Below are 19,197 nucleotides of genomic sequence, written 5' to 3' on the forward strand. Positions count from 1 at the left end.
CACTGAACACTATCAAATGCCAAGTAGAGGGTGGTATCCAGTTGTTCACAACTTTGAATCCCAGATAAGAGACTTTTAATTTTATTGTTCAGCAGAGAATGAAAGTTATAGAGCAGAAAGACTAGAAGAGTCATAGAGTGGTTGAACTAACTTATTTCTAAGAGCATCTGAGTTCACATCTTACTTGACTACCTATTTATATGGCTTTGGGCAAATGACTGCACCTGTTTGGTCCTCACTTTCCATACCTGTAAAATGAGATGATGAGACTAGGTGGCCTCCCAATGACCCCTCCAAATCTATATCATTAATCCTGTAGTCCACGTAGCCCCATCATCTTTATGACACTAAAATTCCACATGACAGAGATGTCTTTGGATTTCTTTTTAACATAAACCTCTTAAGTCACAGTTTCCTAATTAATAACCCTCACTTACAGCCCTGGGATAGAATTTGAATGAAATGAAGGATTTTAAACTATTGTATGGTTTAATGGCAAGAGTTCTACAGTGGACTGGGACCAGAAAATTTGACTTTCAATCCCACCAAAAAAATTGGGCAAATCATCTAGCTTTTCTGAAACTCAGTTTCCTTATCTGCCAAATAGAGGATGATGATAATATGATAATGCCTCCCCTCTCTCCCAGGTTAAGTACTTAAATGAGATTATGCATATTATAACACTTTATTTTAAAAAATGCTCTTCAAAGGTACATTTCATCTTCTACTCTCCCCTGTAATATTTTTCACTGCCACCAGATGGTGGTAGTGAAACATGATGACAAGGGACTTGCCAGGTAAGTGCTTTGTCAATTACATCACATTTAAAAAACAAAACCAAAAAAACTGTGGAAACTTGATTATTAAGTACAGCAAATCAACAATTCAGGAGATGACATGTGCAGAAGAAAAGCAAAAGAAAAATTCAGCCTTAAATAGGCATTTCTCTACATTATTCTGTGAAACAGTCTAACTTCCCTCAGCCTTCCTCTCAAACAGCATAGACCGGCTTTCTCTCTGTTTGTCCTAATAATTGCCTTCAGCACAGTTTTTGTTTCGCAGAAATCCTGCTTTGCACAGATTGTCTCATGGTAATCTCCTTCTGAGTCAATCTCAAAGAGAAGGATTTGATGATTCCTCTCAACTGAAAACAGTCTTGTCTTCTATTGTTGCCCTCAGTGAAAAATCTAGAGTTAACCCTTTCCTTCTCTTTACTTTTTAACGAAAAAAATAACATATGCTAACTATTTTTGCAGGTCCACATTTATGAAAGGGATATGGAAGTAGCAGAAATGATCTCTTTTACATTGCCCAGCATCTAGCATAATGCTCTGTGTATGTCAGCTATAATATTATATATATATGTAAAATATAATAGCTATAATGTATATTCTATGTGTTCATAGAATCATTGTTTGAGACTGGGAACGAATTCCAGAACCATCTAGTCAAAATCCCCTCTCATTTCTGAGACCTGAGGCCTAGGGAGGTTAAGTGACTTGCCAAAGATAATATGGATAGTAAAAGTCTGGGTGTCCAAAATAGGGTTTGAACCAAGCTCCTCTGACTCAAGGCAAATGCATTTTTCCATTATGAATGTTTGATTGAATGACAGCCATAGTTTAGCAATGATTTTACACCTAAGCACTCAATACCATTTTAGGGTGGAGTAAATGACCTCTACTTGTGAGTTTCTCTGATTCTGCCTTCATCACTTTGGGGACTAAATGGAGATTGTCAGGTCATTGTAAATAAGGACTATCTTATTTATTCTGTGTCTCTCAGTGCATAAGACAGAAGATTAAGGTATATAGACCACAGTCCATGGAGGCAGGGAAGGGATAGTTTGGAGATAAAGGAGAATCAGGATAATACAGTGTCAGGAAAGTTCCAAGAAGAAAGGAATAGGTAAGAGTGTAAGTAGATACTGAGAGGTCAAGAGGGTGAATACTTAGAAAAAGTTCATTTGATTTGTCAATTGGGAGATAACTGGTAACTTCATGAGTACAATATCAGTGATAGCCTCAAACAGAGTTGGGGCGGGTATGTGTGACTCCCCATGGCAGCATGGTCAGATGAGAAAAATTCATCCCAACAGTCAGGAAGGTGGCTAAAGTAGGTGCTGTGGAGAGCTTAGTCAGACAAAAAGGAGGCCAAGGTCATCCACTGCATCTTGGGTCATCATCAGTCATCCTAACTTTTACCTTGCCATTGGACTTTGATGACTCTGGAAGAAAGAGAGAGGCTAAGAACTCTGCAACTCTGCCTCACTTAAATCCAGTTCACCCATGAGTCAAGACACTACCCTATAATGACATTGGATCTCTTCAAGAATGAAGGACAAACCACACCATCACATGAGTGACAGAGTGAGAGGGAATGGGTGGTCATTAAATAGAAGAGGTGGTTATAGAAGACTAATTTTGGAATTTTAGAAGTAAAAGTAGAGAGACATAGGACAGTCTCTAGGGTATGATCAAGAAGGTTTTCATGAGTTCAGAAAATTTTACTTATTTGAGCAGAAAGGGAAAGCTGGGAGGAGATGGGAAGGAAAGATAAGAAGGAAAGAAGGAAGGCAGAGAGAGGCAAGAGGAGGACAAGGAGGAAAAGGAGGAGGAGGAAAAGTAAAAAATGACTTCCATGTTTTGAGCCATGATGAAACGCCATGAACAGAAATAGGGAATTGGAGAGGACACACAGATTTAGTGGAAAGATGATAATTTGGACATGTTAATATTCCAGTGGATTATCAAGGAAATGTTCTGTAAGCAGTAGGAAATCGGCAGTAGGACAAGATCATAGCATTTAGAGCTCAAAGGAACCTTATAGACTAGTTGCCTCATTTTACAGAGGACAGAATTGAGGGGCAGAGAAGAGAAATTATTTGCCCAGTGTTGGAGAGCAAGTCACAGAGTTGAGGTTCAAACCTAGATTGTCGAACTCCAAATGTAGTGCTCAGGGGAGAGGCTGGGTTTGGGACTGGTAATAAGTAAAAGTTTCTCCATGAGGAATTCCACATAACACTGTGCAAAGGGCTGGTAGAGTGTTTGGCCAGGGAAGACTTTCTGGTGAGCAATGTTGGGTCTGACACGCATGGTAAGGAGGATTGGAAGAAGGTACCCATGATCAGCAAATGTGAATAACAGGAGAATAGAAGGTTTGGAGACAGATAAGCCTCATTTGGGGAAGTTGAAAGAGAAAACTGGGGTTTAGCAAAGAATCACCCATGTGCAGATAAGGGCCCAATGTACTTGGTCAGATTACAAATTGGGGTATAGATTGGCTGCTATTTCAATCGCTCCCCACACTGGAAGTTCAGCAGTGGGATGGAGGAGGAATGGGATCTAATCAGTGCAGAAATAGCTTGTGCTATATGGCAAAGTAGCTATAAATCCACATTCATCCCTCAAGTTTTTAGTTTTTTCTCTGCCCTGCTAACTTTCCTGGTAAAAATTTAATTTCAGAAAACTCTGTTGTCTACTCCTGACTTGGCAATGCTGTTCCTTAAACTCCCAGAAGAAACAGCTTTGTTGTTCATCCTTAGTGCTCAGCCAGCCAGCAATTGTTTTGACACTAACACACTTTGACATTAAGGGACAGAATTGAATTATGTGGATTTCACCTCTTCTATGTGTGTCTTCTTCCTCCCATCTTCTCTTTATCAGTTATCCATCCTCTTATTACTTACATTGTGAAATGACTCAGAGGGTGATCTGGATTTGAAGAGGGTTATCATGTCAGTTGAGAAAAAATACGATTCTGGGAAGGAAGCTCCCTGTTAAAAAAGTAGTTTTCTAGGGGATAGGAGACCAGGAGAGCAGGGACTGAGTCTGTCGAATGTACGACAGCATTTCTGGGCTCAGTTTCCTCATCTGTAAAATCAGAGGGCTAACTGAACTGAGTTTACATTCTTGATTGATTTTATGTTACTCCCCATCACGTACTCTTGTGTGGCCTGCACCAAAGGTATCAAAAACTCCCATGTGGGACCAAATCAGAGGGAAATGTTTAATCAGAAATTAAAAATATAATACAACATAGATAATGTTAATTTGTAGCTTCCTAAATCAACATGTGGGGGCAGCTTGGTGGCACAGTGATAGAGCACCAGCCCTGGAGTAAGGAAGACTCATCTTTCTGAATTCAAATCTGGCCTCAAACATTTACTAGGTGTATGACCCTGAAGCAAGTCAGATCTTTAACACTGTTTGCCTCAATTTCCTCAGCTGTAAAATGAGAAGGAAATGGCAAACCACTTCAGTATCTTTGCCAAGAAAACTCCAAATGGAGTCACAAAGATTGGACACAGCTGGAAATGACTGAATAGAAACAGATAAATACGCAGTGATCAATACGCAGCCCACGTTTGAGTTTGCCACCATTGGCATATACCACTGTGCAGTTGAAGCAGGTGGGTAGCTCAGTGCTGGGCCTGGAATCAGGAAGACCCGAGTTCCAATTTGAACTCAGACCTTTCCTGGCTGGGTAATTGGGCAAGTCACCTAACACTTAAGTTTGCCTCAGTTTCCTCAACTATAAAATAGAGTTCATAATAGCACCTATCTCCAAGGTTGTTCTGAGAATCAAATGACATAATATTTGTAAACTTTATTTAGCACAATGCCTAGCCCTTAGTAGGTGCTTAAAAAATGCTTTGTTTCCTCTGCTTTCTACTTTTACTTTCCTGTAGGTAACATTCTGTCTCTTATCTCTCTACCTTTGCACAGGTTGCTCTCCATTCTTGCAGTGTTACCTCCTCCTCACCTCCACCTTTTAGGATCTCAAGATCCATTCAATGCATGCTCTCCTCACCCTCCTCCCCAATAACTTTCTATTTACTTTTATATATTTTGTCTGTGTACAAAGTTGTTTCTGCTAGTAGAACATATACTTCCCAAGCTCGGAGACTTTCCTTTTTCTCATTGCATCCCCAGCACCTTGTATATATTGGTGCCTAATAATTGCTTGTTGGATGAATGACAGCTGGATGGTTAACAGAGCACCAAGTTTAGTCTTAGAAGAGCTGGTTCATATTTTCACACTGCTCCTTGCTAACTTTGTGACCTGGGGCAAATTACTTTCCTTTCCTGGGGCTCGTTCTCTTCATCTGTAAAATGGGAGAGTTGGACTAGATGTGTAGGAGCCCTTGCTACCCAATCGTTTCATCCTGGGATGACCTGCCTTAATTAGCCCAGGTAGTTTACTGTGTGTGCTCATAACTTCAAATTTCCTGTGGTACCAGTAGGTGTCATAGGTATCATCTCCAAAGGTTAGACATTCACAGAAATATAGCTCATGGATTTTAAATGGAGGGTGAGAATATTGCCCCTTCTCAGCAATATTCAAAGGAAGATAAACCTTGCCAACAAGCTTCATGATTAAAAACCAGCTTTCCAGTTCCTCTAGGCTCTTCATTTATCCCTAATATACTGCTTATGAGGCAAGAAACTGGGAGAAAGTGAGGTGGTTGGGATCCAAATGGGCAAGTGATTGGATTAGATATAGAAGCAGGCAGCCCTGAGTGTATTAAGGATGAGAGGTGTGCATGCTGGGAGCCAGACAAATAGCTACATTAAAAACAACAATAACAAAAAAAACCACACACACAAAACTGATCCCATCCCCCCCTCTCTCATCCTCTCTCTTTTTTAATGTTTCATTTTATTGATTTTTATATTTATGGCACTTTCCGATATCTCATCCTCTTAGCAGAGTGCTCCTTTTCACCACAAAGTATAGTTAAATAAAACACACAGAACAAAACATTAACAGATTGTGTTTGAAAATCTATGTCTCATTCTGAACCCATGGACCACCACCCAGAGGTATAGTTTAAAAGAAGGGGGAGCATATTATTCAGCCCTGAATCAAGGAGGCCAACTGGATGGCACTTTCTGGGTCAGTCAGCAGTATTAGTCCCCTTCCGTGATGATCAGCTAATTGCCTTCTGAGCACATCACGTGCTATAATGCACTTACTGACCATGTAAGCTTGGGCAACTGATTTCTCACTGGACCTCAACTTCCTCATCTGTAAAATGAAGGGGGTTTGGCAAGGAGCCCATGATATCCTGTGATTCCTACTCTTCATATAAGGAGCAGACTATTCATTGCACAGTGAGAGATCGACATCCCCTTCAGCTACCATAACCTCACAAACTTTAGGAAGAATGCCCTCTATTGTTGAATCAACCAATCAGCATCTAGCATTTGATAAGTGCCCAATAGGTGTGGACGGTATGCTAGTTACTGGGATTCTAAATACAAAAATGAGATAGTCCCTGTCCTTATGAGGAGCTTGCACTTCCACTGGGGAAGAGAACACAAACATATATAAAAATATGCGAACTATGTGTATAAATATATAAAGTATATAATCCACAGGTATATTCTATATTAAATCATAATATGCAGGATATAAGAAATATATAAATATGTATATATGTATATATAATATGTATGTATGCATATGTATACACACAATACACATGCACAGAGTAATTTTGAGTTCTTTTGACATATTATTCAATGTTAAAATTAGCTCATAAAGCCAGAACCATAACTAGGAAGCGTTTGTACGTAGGACAAGTATTACGTATCATTTCTGGGGTAAACAGTGTGAAATATGCCCTCAACTGGGGAGGATGGGCTGGGGAAGTTCATCTCAGCCCACCAATCTGGAAGCTTCCTATCTAAATGAATTATTCTTGCTAACTAGACAAATAAGCCAATTTATTTCTAAGATACAGAAGGACTTCAAGTGCTGTCAGTGTTCTGTAAATCTGGTATGCCTGAGCAAAATCCCACCCTAGTGATAGCCTGGCATAAATAGCTGAAACAGTTTGTGCCTTGCCAGGCTAATGCCAAGGTACCCCCAGGTTGGACTTTAAGGAGCTTATTTTGCTATGGTTCTTTTTTTTTTTTACCTGCTTCCCATGAGGAGATAGGAAAGTCTATGAAGATGGAGCTAAAAGATTTGATCAGCTCAGGTAGAAATATTAGCTATTTTCAGTCTTTGTACAACTGCTGGGCAGTGAGATGAAGGAGGAAACCAGACTTTGATACCTCAGCAATTGCTATTTTGTGTTAACATCCTGTGGTCATTTTATCCATCTTCACATTCCTTACTACTCACCCACGTTCTACTCCCTTTTCCCCAATAATCTTCTCTCTCCTACCTACTCCCTCCATTAACTCCAGGTCCTCCCTTTATCCACATACCTGTTTACTCCTCTATTCCCCCCCCTCACCTCTTAGCTCATTGATCTTTGGAATGTGCATCTGGATGTGTGCTTTGGTACTGGGGTTTGTATTATCAGGGAAATTAATCTGAATAGAGTTATCCTCTGTGTGTGGGTGTTCATGCACACAAATATGCCCATGGGATAGAGGGAATGCTTTACTTCTTTCAGTTGTTCTAAAATTACAGAATGAGGAAAATTTAACTCTCTCTATACAGAGATGTACAATTCTCTGAAACATTTCTCTTTTGAAGAGGAACCCGCCTTGGAAAGGATTTTTAAAGTTCTCATTTTTTGTTTGTGGGAGATGAAGAGGGAGTTAGGCAATGATGCTGCTGCTTACACTTCTAATATACCACCCTCTACTTCCCATGAAGAATCTTAGTTTTTCTTCCACAACCTACGAAGTGTGAGGGCAATTATTTATTGGGTAAAAGTTACTGAGCCAATAAAATCTCAGCATAATCTTTGTGTTAGCAATGAACTAGAAATAACATCTATGGCTCTTCTGTACTGGGGAATGGCCAAACAAACTGTGGTGTGTGAATGTGATAGAATATTATTGCAGTGGTAGAAAACAATCTATAATAGTCCTCTAGAGAAGCTTCTTCCCAGGGTCGTTAGTGACCTCACAAGGCAGCCAATCCAAGCCTTGACAGAAGGACTGTCATAAATGAATATGAAGAGTTCAGAGAATTATGGAGAGATTTATATGAACTAGTGCAGAGTGAAGTAGAACTGGAAAACGCTGACTTGAAACAATGTAAAGGGAAAGAATAAAAATAATGAAATTTAACACTACATAATTAAAATGACCAAGAAGCTAAGCCCCATAGAAAAGTTGAAGCAATAACCCTTTGCTACCTTCATTGTGCTGGTGGGAGACTATGGCTGTGTAATATTGCCAGTCTTGGTTATCGTCTCCTCCCTTCTCCATCTTGAATCCTTGGCAAACCAGTTTAACTCTACACTCTTCAGTCCCCTGACCCCTCCCCTCATATTTTTGCCAAACTCCAACCTTTGATTATTTCTTCCATTTGCTCCGTTCATATGTTGCTGAACAAAGTGCAAAGCTAGAGAAAAATCAGGAAATTATGCTTACTTGGTCCATTCCAAATTTATTTTATAACATCCCAAATCAGCTCTCATTGCATCAAGGCAATCCTTCTTCATCTTCTAATCAGTTCATTATCCCATTCACCACCAAAGCTTTTCTAACCCTCCTCAAATTTCCTTCTTCCCCCACCCTCTCAGCTGAAAGATTTGCCTCATAGTTCAGTCATGAGATCAAGCCATTCACTGAGAGCTCCCTCTTCTTTCTCTCTTCTTAAATAGTGCAGATGCCTTCTCCCCCATCTTACATGAAAAAGTGGCTCTTCTTAGCAAGGCAAACCCCTCTAATGTGCCCAAGTGATCCCATTCTATCGTTTATTCTACAGATTGTCCCTTCTGTCATTTCCATTCTCTCAATTAGCTTCTCTATCCCTGACAACTAAGTGCTTCTCCCTGCTGCCTGCAAACTTGCCTATGTCTTCTCCATCTTCAAAAACCCTCACTTGATCCATCCATCTCATCTTGTTATCTTACTTTCTTTGGTCCTCCTTTTCATGCAAGATGGGAAATCCATCTATAATTACTGCCTCCACTCCTTTTCTTCACATTTTCTTCTTACCACTGCTCTCTGGCTTTTGACCTCATCTTTCACCTAAAAATTTCCTCTTCAAAGTTAGTAATGATCTCTTAATAGCCAAATCTAATGTCCTTTTCTCAATCTTTATCCTTCATGACCTCTCTATATAGCCTTTGCCACTGTCCATCACCTTCTCCTTGATATTCCTTTCTGTCTACAATTTTACAACACCACTTTCTCCTGTTTTTCTTCCTGTTTATGTCATTGCCTCTTCTCAGCTTACCTTGCTGGATTTCATCCAGATCATGCCGTTTCCAACCAAAGGGGAGAATTCAAGTGGGTTCCTCAGAGTTTTGTTATGGGCCCCTTTTCTCCTATTTATATTTCACTTGGTGATCTCATCAACTTCCATGGATTCAATAATCTCTTTATTGGGATGATTCTAAGATCTCTTTATCCAACCCTCACATTCTGGGATGAGACATCTGGTCTCACATCTTCAGTTGCCTATTGGACATCTGATATTCAATATGTACAAAACTGAATGCATTATCTTCCTTCCCCCTGCCCCCAAGCCCTCCACTCTCCCTGACTTCCCTACTCATGTTGAAGGCACCATGATCTTCTCCTGTCCTCCAACTCACCCAGTCTGTAAAACCTAGGTGTCATCATCTTTTACTTTCACATACTTAATCTGTTGCCTTTCAGACTCCTTATTCTATAAACTGAAATGCTCTATAATCTCCAGGGTCAAATATAAAAATATATATATTTTTTGCTTTTAAAGTCCTTCATAACCTATCCCTTTCATACGTTTTCCAGCTTCTAATATTTTATTCATCTACATTTATTCTAGAATTCAATGACACTGGCCTCTTTGTTATTCTTTGTATGTCACAGCCCAACTCATAACTCCATGTAGTTTGACTAGCTGTCTCCTGTGCCTGGAATGTTTTCCCTTCCAGTCTCTCTTTCTCGACTTTCCTAGCTTTCTTTAAGTCTCAGCTAAAATCTGACCTTCTCACTTTGCCTGATCCTCCATAATGCTAGTGCATTCCCTCTGTGATTATCTCTAATTTATCCAGTATGTTTCTGGTTTGTATACACTTGTTTGCATGTTGTCTCCTGCTTTGGACTCAGACTCTGAAAGCAGGGACTGTTTCATGGACTGTCTTTGTTATCCCCAGCTCTTAGTATAATGGCTGGAGTATAGTAGGCACTTAATAAGTACTTGTTGATTGACTGACACTGGTCACAGGTTGTGCTGAATTGCTTTTTTTCTTTTAAAAATTATTATAAAGGGTAGCTTCATGGAGAGAAATATTTGTAAATAAGGGTAGTAGAACAGCAAAAATATCAGTAAATTTTTTTAAGAGGAATATCATCATAAATGTTATTTCTGTACCAGTGGGCAAGTATAAGAACATATTAGAAAATATATAGATTTATGGTGTTAGTCATGAAACCTAAGCTGTATCTCTTATCCATACAATGATGTGATATGTATTTTGGAGAAGAAGTTCAGAAAAATCTAAAAAGAGTGGGTCCAGATATATTGTGATGAAGTGGATATTTCAGAAAGTACAGTAATCCCTCTGTCTGTAATTTAACAGACCTCCTTGAGGATTAAAGTGAATTTTCCAAAAAACTGAAATATGTGCCCATAATCATCAAAACTTTTACAAAACTATGTTGTGCGATCTTTTGAACCTGTTTTATTATACACTTTCCTACTTTCTTGAATAGAATATAGCCAACATAACCTAATCTTTTCTTTGTGACCCAGGATTATTATGTTCTCAGGAGCTAGTGATTTAGATCTGGTTTCTCTTACATTAAATGTCAGCAGAGGACTGTACTTTGGAAATTCTTACATCTTGTTTTGGTAGTTTTTTTTTCTCTCTTACTTCACTGTCCTGCTGTCAACTATGGTCTCTTTCCACAGTGGGTTGTCAAAACAGGTAACACTGTTAGAATTATGTGAAAAACCAAAGTAAATAGGCTCTGACTTCATTTTGATTGATCAGAAATCTTTTATGTATAATTCCTGGTTATCAACTATGTCCCAGATACCTGAGGTTGCTAGGTAAGGGACCTCCCCACTCCACTCCAGCTAAATGACATGTTATAACAAATAATAATTCTCACAAAAATTTTCTCCCTCAGTCATTGAGAGAAAACTAACATGGATATCTTGAGGCCTATGAGCCCCCAATTCAAAATAATCATTTACTTCTGTCTAATTTCCTTTCTTGTTTTGCAGTCCCCATTCTGTCCCAGACCGCCTGCGGATCCGAGTGAACAGAATTAGTTTACAAGACTATGAAGGCTTGCACTATGACAAAGAAAAGCTCCGGGAAGCTTGTAAGTTAAGAGTATGTCATTGAGTTTCATACAACTGACTTAAAGCTTTCTTCACTCTCCTTCATTTTGTGGTTAGATTCATTTATTCCTTATATATCAAAATTTTAACAATGAGGGAACAAAGGAACAGTATGTATACACACCCACACATACACACGAACATATCTGCATGTATATACATATTTAAAGGCAAACCAGAGAAGTAAATCGTCAGGATGAAATCGGTTTTCCGTAGATATGACAGTAGAATCTGTTGGTTTAATTATAACTTTAGTGTCTCTTAGGCTCCCCCATGAATGAAAAAAGCAAATGATTCATTATAATATAAAGCATAGCAAGATACAAGAAACCCTCTCCTACCACAACCCGCCTCCTCATCCTCATCCTGTGTGTTCAGCCCTGATGTCTGCAGATATTGTTATGTATAATAAAATGTAACAATCATGTGCTGTCATCATCCAGTTATTGGAAATGAAGCTGTATATGATCTAGACATTCTAGTGCTTCTTTTAATTAAGCCACCTTGGAGAGGATCTAAAATATGCCCACCTTATCTTGAATTCTGTGCTGCAGTGAGGTCCATTATGCTGAAGGTCCAATGTATTGGGGTAGTAGAATGGATTCTATGTGCCATTTGTCATATTTTCAGGTGAGTCAAACTTGCATTTGACAGGACTGATTAATGAGATTAGAACCAGGACTTAAACTAAGTAGTAGCTCCTCTAGACTCATTTCTCTCAACGTACACTTGTACTCAAGGGTGATGGTTCTCACAGGATCAGTTGCCTCCTTCTCTTCTCAGTCTTCTATGAGTAACCATGAGGGATTGTTGCTTTTAATACACTAACTTCTGAGATCCCCCTAATGTGCTTTTAATTATCAACCAACCAGATGAAAATTAAAATATAATGGTGGTAAGGTCCAAATATAGGGAACACTTGTGACAAAGGGATCCCTTAAAAGTCCCTTCTTCCCTTTGTATGTTCCTTGTTAAGTTTCATTGAAATATTGCTCTTTGCTGTGCTCTGAGCATTGGTGCCTTCCCAATACCATGGAGAGCATTTCTTTCTGTTGTAAGGGATCTTGCTGCCTGTACCTCTTGTTGTCCACTTTCCACCAAAGCATACTTAGGCGTCTCCCCTTCCCAATTCCTAACCAATTTAGACCACCTGTATGTCCTCAAATTTCTCATTTCACAGCCTTGGTAATGATAAAGGTGGAATAAGGTTTCCACATCTCTCAGCAGTTATTTCCTTTGTCACCACTTCCCACCACTGTAGTAAGGCTGTTCTTATACATGTGTCTGCAGGTACTTCCTCTGCCATTGGCCACTATTGATCGCGTAGCAATGGCTACCACCCTAGTCAATGGCAGGATGCCTGAAGGGATCTTCTTCTGGATCTCCTGAACCCAGAAGGTTGCCTGAGAATTTTCATCCTGGAATACTCATTTTCCTAAGAAAAGAATAAACACAAAGTTGTTATGTGTTCATGAGCACATGGCAACCAGATAGGGAATGCTATCAGTTGCCCCTCCTTGACCTGGCAGTTCAAAGAATTCTTATCTCTTCAAGAAGGAAAAGAGAGTGAGAGATGGATAGGTGGACAATCCAGCTGACTATTTGGGAGGTAGTTAATAAGTGTTAGGCTTAAGAGTTATGGAATGGTACAAGTTCACCAAGTATGCATTGTTTCAGATAGTGTGTGTGTGTGTGTGTGTGTGTGTGTGTGTGTGTGTGTGTGTGTATGTGCACGCATTCATCTTTTGTGGAAGGGGAAGGCAGAGAGAAAAAGCATACTGGTAAATCTTTTTTCCAAGGTACAAATCAGAAGAAAAATGCATCCATAATGGCAGGGGAGTGGGTTTGGGTGGAGGCTGTCTTTTAATCCTTGCATGTAAGAGTTTCAATCTAGTTTTCTGTGGTTAAAAAAGAAATGCCCTTGATGATGACCCGGTGAATGCAGCATACAGGCTGTTTGTGATATCAGTCTAACAGAGGCTTGTTCTTGTGTCTGGACCATTATTCATATTAAATTACAGGAATGAATGTTTGTTGTGTAACAAAGGCCCTGTTCCCTCTGTAATGCTGGTCTCCCTGGTAATTACAGGACAGCAGGCCTTTTAATTACTTTGCCTAGTTTACTGTAAAGGGAGATGTGGATACCATGTCAATGCCTCCCCACCCCTCCTTCCTTCCAGCCCCTATTCACTCTGGTTTTCCTCTCAAAACAATAGAATTGAGATGGCTAGGCCTTGACATTCTCCTCTTTGGCTCCTGCTGGTAAATTTCAGACTTAATTAAAACAATTAGAGTCTTCATCACTAGGCTGATGAGAATAACCACAAGATGATGGTTGCAAATTGCAGGAGAGGAAAGTCTATTAAACTTAAGCAGTGGAGCATAAACAAAGAAGGACCGATTTTTTTTTTTAAGCAAAAGCTGTAACAATGACAGTAGAAAATTGTTCCCTTCAGCTGAATTATGTTTCTCAGTGTGTCTCTGCTGACCCAGCTTGAAATCATATATTCTGGGCAAAAAGGTAATCATTCTTTGGGTAAATCTGATTTCATTTTTTAACTCTTTCTAAAAAGATTTATTGATACATGAAGTACTTCTTATGAAAAATCTTTATTTTGTTGATTGATGTTTTACAATAGTATTTGAAAGCTGTGCTCAGTTTTCAGTTCTGCTACTGGATTACTCTGTGACATTGAACAACCGTGACAGGTACCCTTAATGTAGGGCCTAATAGACTTAATCTTTCTGGTTCTAATGAAAATTAGACAAAATGTCATGGTTGATTGGTTCCTCTGTTCCTTTCTCATCTTTTTCTCAATACAGTTGGGGTCTTAGATCACTAAAGCTTGAGCAAGAGTCTGTGAGCCGAGGCTCCTCACAAACTGGAAGCTGCTAGTTCCATCCTCCCATCCCATAAGTCACCTTGTGAGGACAATTTACACTTAATGGAGAACAATATAATTCTACAGCAGGACAATTTTTAAGGGACATGGACAAAACAACCCTGTCCTCTGCCAGTGACCAGTGCCAAAGAAAATTGTGCATGTGTTCTCTCAAGCTACTGAATTGGAAAGTGGTTAAAAAGTATAAAGAAACTGGGTGTGTATACCCTATATAAATAAGGGAATATAAAGAAGGATACTCTTTCTATGTGCCTAATAACTTTTTTCATTATTATAAACTTGAAAACATTAATAAACATGAATATTTCCCTAAACAAAAAGAACAGAAAAAGAAGATTGTGTATGGTGCTATGAATCCCTATTATCTATAGCCTATTGATTTTTTTTATTTTCAGAGGTTAATAACTTTTTGAAATTATGAAAGATTAACCTTAATTATTCTATAACCCTGTATCTAAAATGAGGCAAATTGATAAGATCTGTATTTGCCTAGTTCTAAAGAATGCTATGAGAATAAGGAGAATAAAAGTTGGCATCTTTTGAATCTCTTCTAAGGGAGATAAGATGTAAATACCACATTATCCTTTGAAAAAATTCTAGTGCTAGGATGAAATGAACAAAATAATTAGTTTGATAGCATCAGAAAAATGATTGTCTTATGGTAGGATAGGAAGTATACCTGTGATTCAATTCTTCAGTCTCCATACTATGTGGTTAGACACATATAGACGTATACGAAGCTGAGACAAATAGTATTTATATTCATGAGATCACAAGATACAGAACTAGAAACAATGTTACAGAAGCTCTAGTCTAACCTAGTCCTTTTACAGAAGAAGAGATTGAAGACCAGACAGGTTCTGACTTATCTAAGATTCTATTATCAGATATCAAGTGTCAGAACCAGGATTTGGACAGTAGGGCTTTTGACACCAAATCTAGTATAGCAACTACCCCTAAACACATGAGGAACTGAATAGTTTTTGTTAGTTTGGGATACCAACTAAATATTTTTTTTTTACATGTATCACATCAAAAGACCAAAGTAAGCTAATGCCTTTGGTGTGTAACAATAATAATGATTGTGTGATAATAATAATTTCTGATAATGATAAAATAGCATTTTGCAATGTATTTTCTTTACAAGTCTGAGTTAAACATTGCAAGTGTTACTATTATAAGAAAGAATTATTATCATTATTGTTGTTAATAAATTATAATTCTGACATTTGTAATACTCTCCAGAAAAAGTAGTCTTCAGGGTCCAAGAATTGGAGTTATAGGGTTGTGTAAAAGAAGACCTTCAATTTCTTTCTTGGAAACAAGATGAAGGAGAATAATTAGGTTTCAAAGCATGGCTCTACCATTTCAGAGATTTCCTGTCAACAAAAAGAATTCTGATAAGACTAACCACAGAGAAAATATTTTCCCACAGAAGAAAGCTGCCCTTTAGCAACTCCTGTGACCCGAATGATTGCAGACTTCTCTTCATTTTTTTTTCTATTGTGGGCTATTACTGATCAGCTGCATACTTTAAGAAAACTTAGAAAATTATAAAAACCCTAGTAATACCCTAAGAAACTGAAGCTGCTACTAGTGAGCAGTTCTCCTTAGCATACCAACAAATTTCTTTTCAATTAACCTCCAGTCACGTGGACTTATTGGGATGTGAGATTCTTCCTACACTCTTGGGGAACCTGGGTGGAGAAGTTCCCGCTATAATTGTACTATTAAATTTTTACATAGCTTGTCTTTCTGATTTATAATATACCTGTAGCATAAGATGAGCAGGCAGTGATGTCCCCAGGCAGCTAGGTGGCACAGTAGATAGAGCACCAGCCTTGGATTCAGGAAGATTCGTCTTTCCGAGTTTAAATATGGCCTCAGACACTTACTAGCTATGTGACCCTGGGCAAGTCACTAAACCCTGTCTGCCTTGGTTTCCTCAACTGTAAAATGAAATAAAGAAGGAAATGGCAAGCCACTCCAGTATCTTTGCCAAGAAAACCCCAAATGGCATCATGAACATGACTGAAATGACTAAAGAACAATTGTCCCCATTTATAATTTTCCAAAGCTCAAACAAACAATAAGAGTTAGTGAGGATTAAAATATAGCTTTCCTTTCTCCTGGTTTAATGTTTTATTTATTATATTTTGCTACCCTAAAACAGGGTGTTGTTTGTACTTGTATTTTTAAGTTTAATCATCTATATTTTCCCACTTCATTATTGTCAGTAAATGAAAATAAGCTTTTATTGTCATAATGTGCTTGACTTTCACACAGCTTGCATTTCTAACGTAGGGATTCCAGGCTTAGTCAATATTTTTATACCAGTAATGAAGGTTTAACTTAGCTAACAAGTGATTAGCCTCACAGTTCATCTCTTGGCAGAACTCCGATGTGCAAATTTGGCAATTATCTTCTCTGCTACAAATATTTGGCTTCATTTGGTCTTTATTTTATTTTTGATAACGTATATGCTGTAGGAGTGTTGGTACTCTTTCATGGTGTGAAACATGAGCTGTTCTGATAGCTTTATCTAAAAGCAGTCTTTCCAAGTTCTTCTGAGAGCAGAGAAAGACAACGTTGCTAAGACCCTAAGTCAGCTGTAATGTTCAAGTGAGTCTTATTTTGGAAAATGTATGGTAATGTTTCTGTGACTAAATTAGGTTAAAAGGTGCAAAAGTTGAATTGAGAAAGTGAATTAACTCCTTTTAGGCATTAAGCTTTTACTTTGTGTAGGTACCACCTGGTGAATACCTATTAAAAGCAGCTCAGTCCCTGATAGAAGTAAGAAAAACAATGGTAGAACATGTTTCTTTCCCCCAGTACAAATGTATAATTCATCATTAAGAACATAGGCATATTTACTTCTGTTATATACATATGTAAATACATACATACATACATACATACATGGCAAAAGGCATAGAGCACTGGGTCTTGAGTCAGGAAGGCCTTAGTTCAAATCTACCCTCAGATACTGAGTAGATCATTTAAATTTCTGTTTGCATCATTTTCTTCGTCTGTAAAATGCAGATAATAATAGCACCTACCTTGCAGGATTGTTGTGAGGATCAAATGAAAAAATATTTTTAAAACATTTAGCACATAGTAGGCACTATAGAAATGGTAGCTGTTTTTTTTTTGTTTTTTTTTTTTTTACTAATGCTTATTAATTATTTCTTGACTTTCAGAGTGCCTATACTCTGCCCACTCATAGGAAATCTTATAATCTAATCAGCCTGCAGGATCTTTCAGCATGAGCCTGGGGAAAGCTTTCTCTTACGAGAAAGGGTTTACAGAAGGGCACCCCTAGTGTCCCAGATCAGTGAGGCATTTTCAAGGACCCAGTTGTCTTTGGCATGGCGCTAAAGTGTCATCAAGGATAGTGAATGCGTGGTAGAGGTCACCCTATTCCTTTATTGTTGTCTCAAGCCAAGTGAGGTAGGAGTCTCCGAAGGCCTCCTTTGGAATTCTTGCTCTTTGTTTTTTCTCCACTTAAGAAAAAAAAAAAGGAAAGAAGGAGGCAGAGAAGAAAGGGAAGAAGGAAGGAGGAAGGGAAGGAAAGAATGAAGGGAGGGAGGAATAGAGAGAGGATAGAAATGAAAAGAAGGAAGAAAACAGGCATTTATTAAGCACCAACTGTGTGTCAGGCATTGTGCCAAGCACTTTACAAATTTCATTGGATTGTCTCGATAACCTTGGGAAGTAGGTTCTATTATTATTCCTATTTTATAGATGATGAAACTAAAGTTGACAGGAATTGAGTGGCTTGCCGGGGGTTGGCAGAATTTGAACTCAGATCTTCCTAACTCCAGGTCTAACCTCTATGCACTATGACACCTAATTGCCTCTTAGGCTCTGAGCATCATAAGTAGAGCTGGAAAGGATCTCAGAAGTTATTTAGTCTTATCCTCTCATTTTAAAGACGATGAAATGGATGTGCAGAGAGGTTGTCTCTTACTCTTAATAAATACCTGTTTTCTTCCTTACCCATAGTTTTCCAGGTATTTTGAAGCTGAGTCTGCAGTTCAGACCCAGGTACTCTGATTCTGAATTAAGATGCCTTTCTGTTGTACTATGTATGTGCTTCTTCCCTAGGACTATCCTTTTCCCGTTCCTTTCTTCCTCCAGACCAGATGTGTATACTCTAAAAAGTACTACTTTACTCTGAAAAAGTGGCTGTGGTGGCTCAGCTATTGGTTTCTCAATTATCTGGATGACCTTGGACAAGTCACTTATATTTCCCTAGCCTTCAGTTTCTCATCACTAGAGTTGAGGGCTTGTCCTAAATTATTTCTAAGGCCTGTTTTCAGTAAGAAATTGTTGTTAATAACTTGGGTGGTGAGCGTTTCATGTAGAGGCAGATTTCTTTTTCTGCTAAGACCTTTGATGCTCAGGCTTCTAGATCTTCTTTGTATTGTGGCAGGAAAAAAAAAATGATGTAATTCCAGCTTAATGTTACCACCAGGAATGAACTGCAGGGGAATGAGTGAGATTCTGAATGTCTGAATAGTCTTAGGTCCCAACATTTCATCCGGGGAGCCATCCATGGTGTAACTTTTGGATAGACGGCTGGCCTTCCATCCAGAAAGATAGGGTAAGGCCCCGTCATTAACATATATTAGCTGTGTAGACAAAACAATTAACTCCCAGGCAGAACTCAGCAGTAGTACTATTCTGCACAGGTGAAGGGAATTTCCACACCTGTGAATTCCTTAGATAGTTAAAATTACACGTCTAAACCCTTCCATCTCCTTCCAAAGGGAAAAAAAAATTACTTTCACAAACTTAAGTAAATTTTGATTGATTGCTAACTAAATGTCCCTAAAGAGAGGTCCTGCTGGGTCTATTTTAATGAGTAGATAAACATCCATTATAATTAATATCACCATTAATAAGACAGGATCCTTTAAAAAAGTGTTCTAATGGTTTAAATAAGTCATGCAAATATTTGTCCTCAAAGTTTTCTTAACAAACTCATGGAATGCAAGAAATTTTTAGCTCATCCCACCTTTAATTATCCCACATTCTG

The 19,197-nt window shown here is 38.5% G+C and overlaps 1 protein-coding gene across 1 annotated transcript in view; it reads left to right on the plus strand.

Annotated features, from left to right (window-relative positions):
- DGKI (diacylglycerol kinase iota) overlaps positions 1–19,197 on the plus strand; it is a 552,077-nt gene that overhangs the window by 384,145 nt on the left and 148,735 nt on the right. The window contains exon 21 of the mRNA XM_072652615.1: positions 11,134–11,234. Within this exon, the coding sequence (XP_072508716.1) occupies positions 11,134–11,234 (101 nt within the window). The remainder of the gene's footprint in view (positions 1–11,133; positions 11,235–19,197) is intronic.

This window comes from Notamacropus eugenii, chromosome 3 (assembly GCF_028372415.1).
Source record: "Notamacropus eugenii isolate mMacEug1 chromosome 3, mMacEug1.pri_v2, whole genome shotgun sequence".
Taxonomy (NCBI): Eukaryota; Metazoa; Chordata; class Mammalia; order Diprotodontia; family Macropodidae; genus Notamacropus; species Notamacropus eugenii.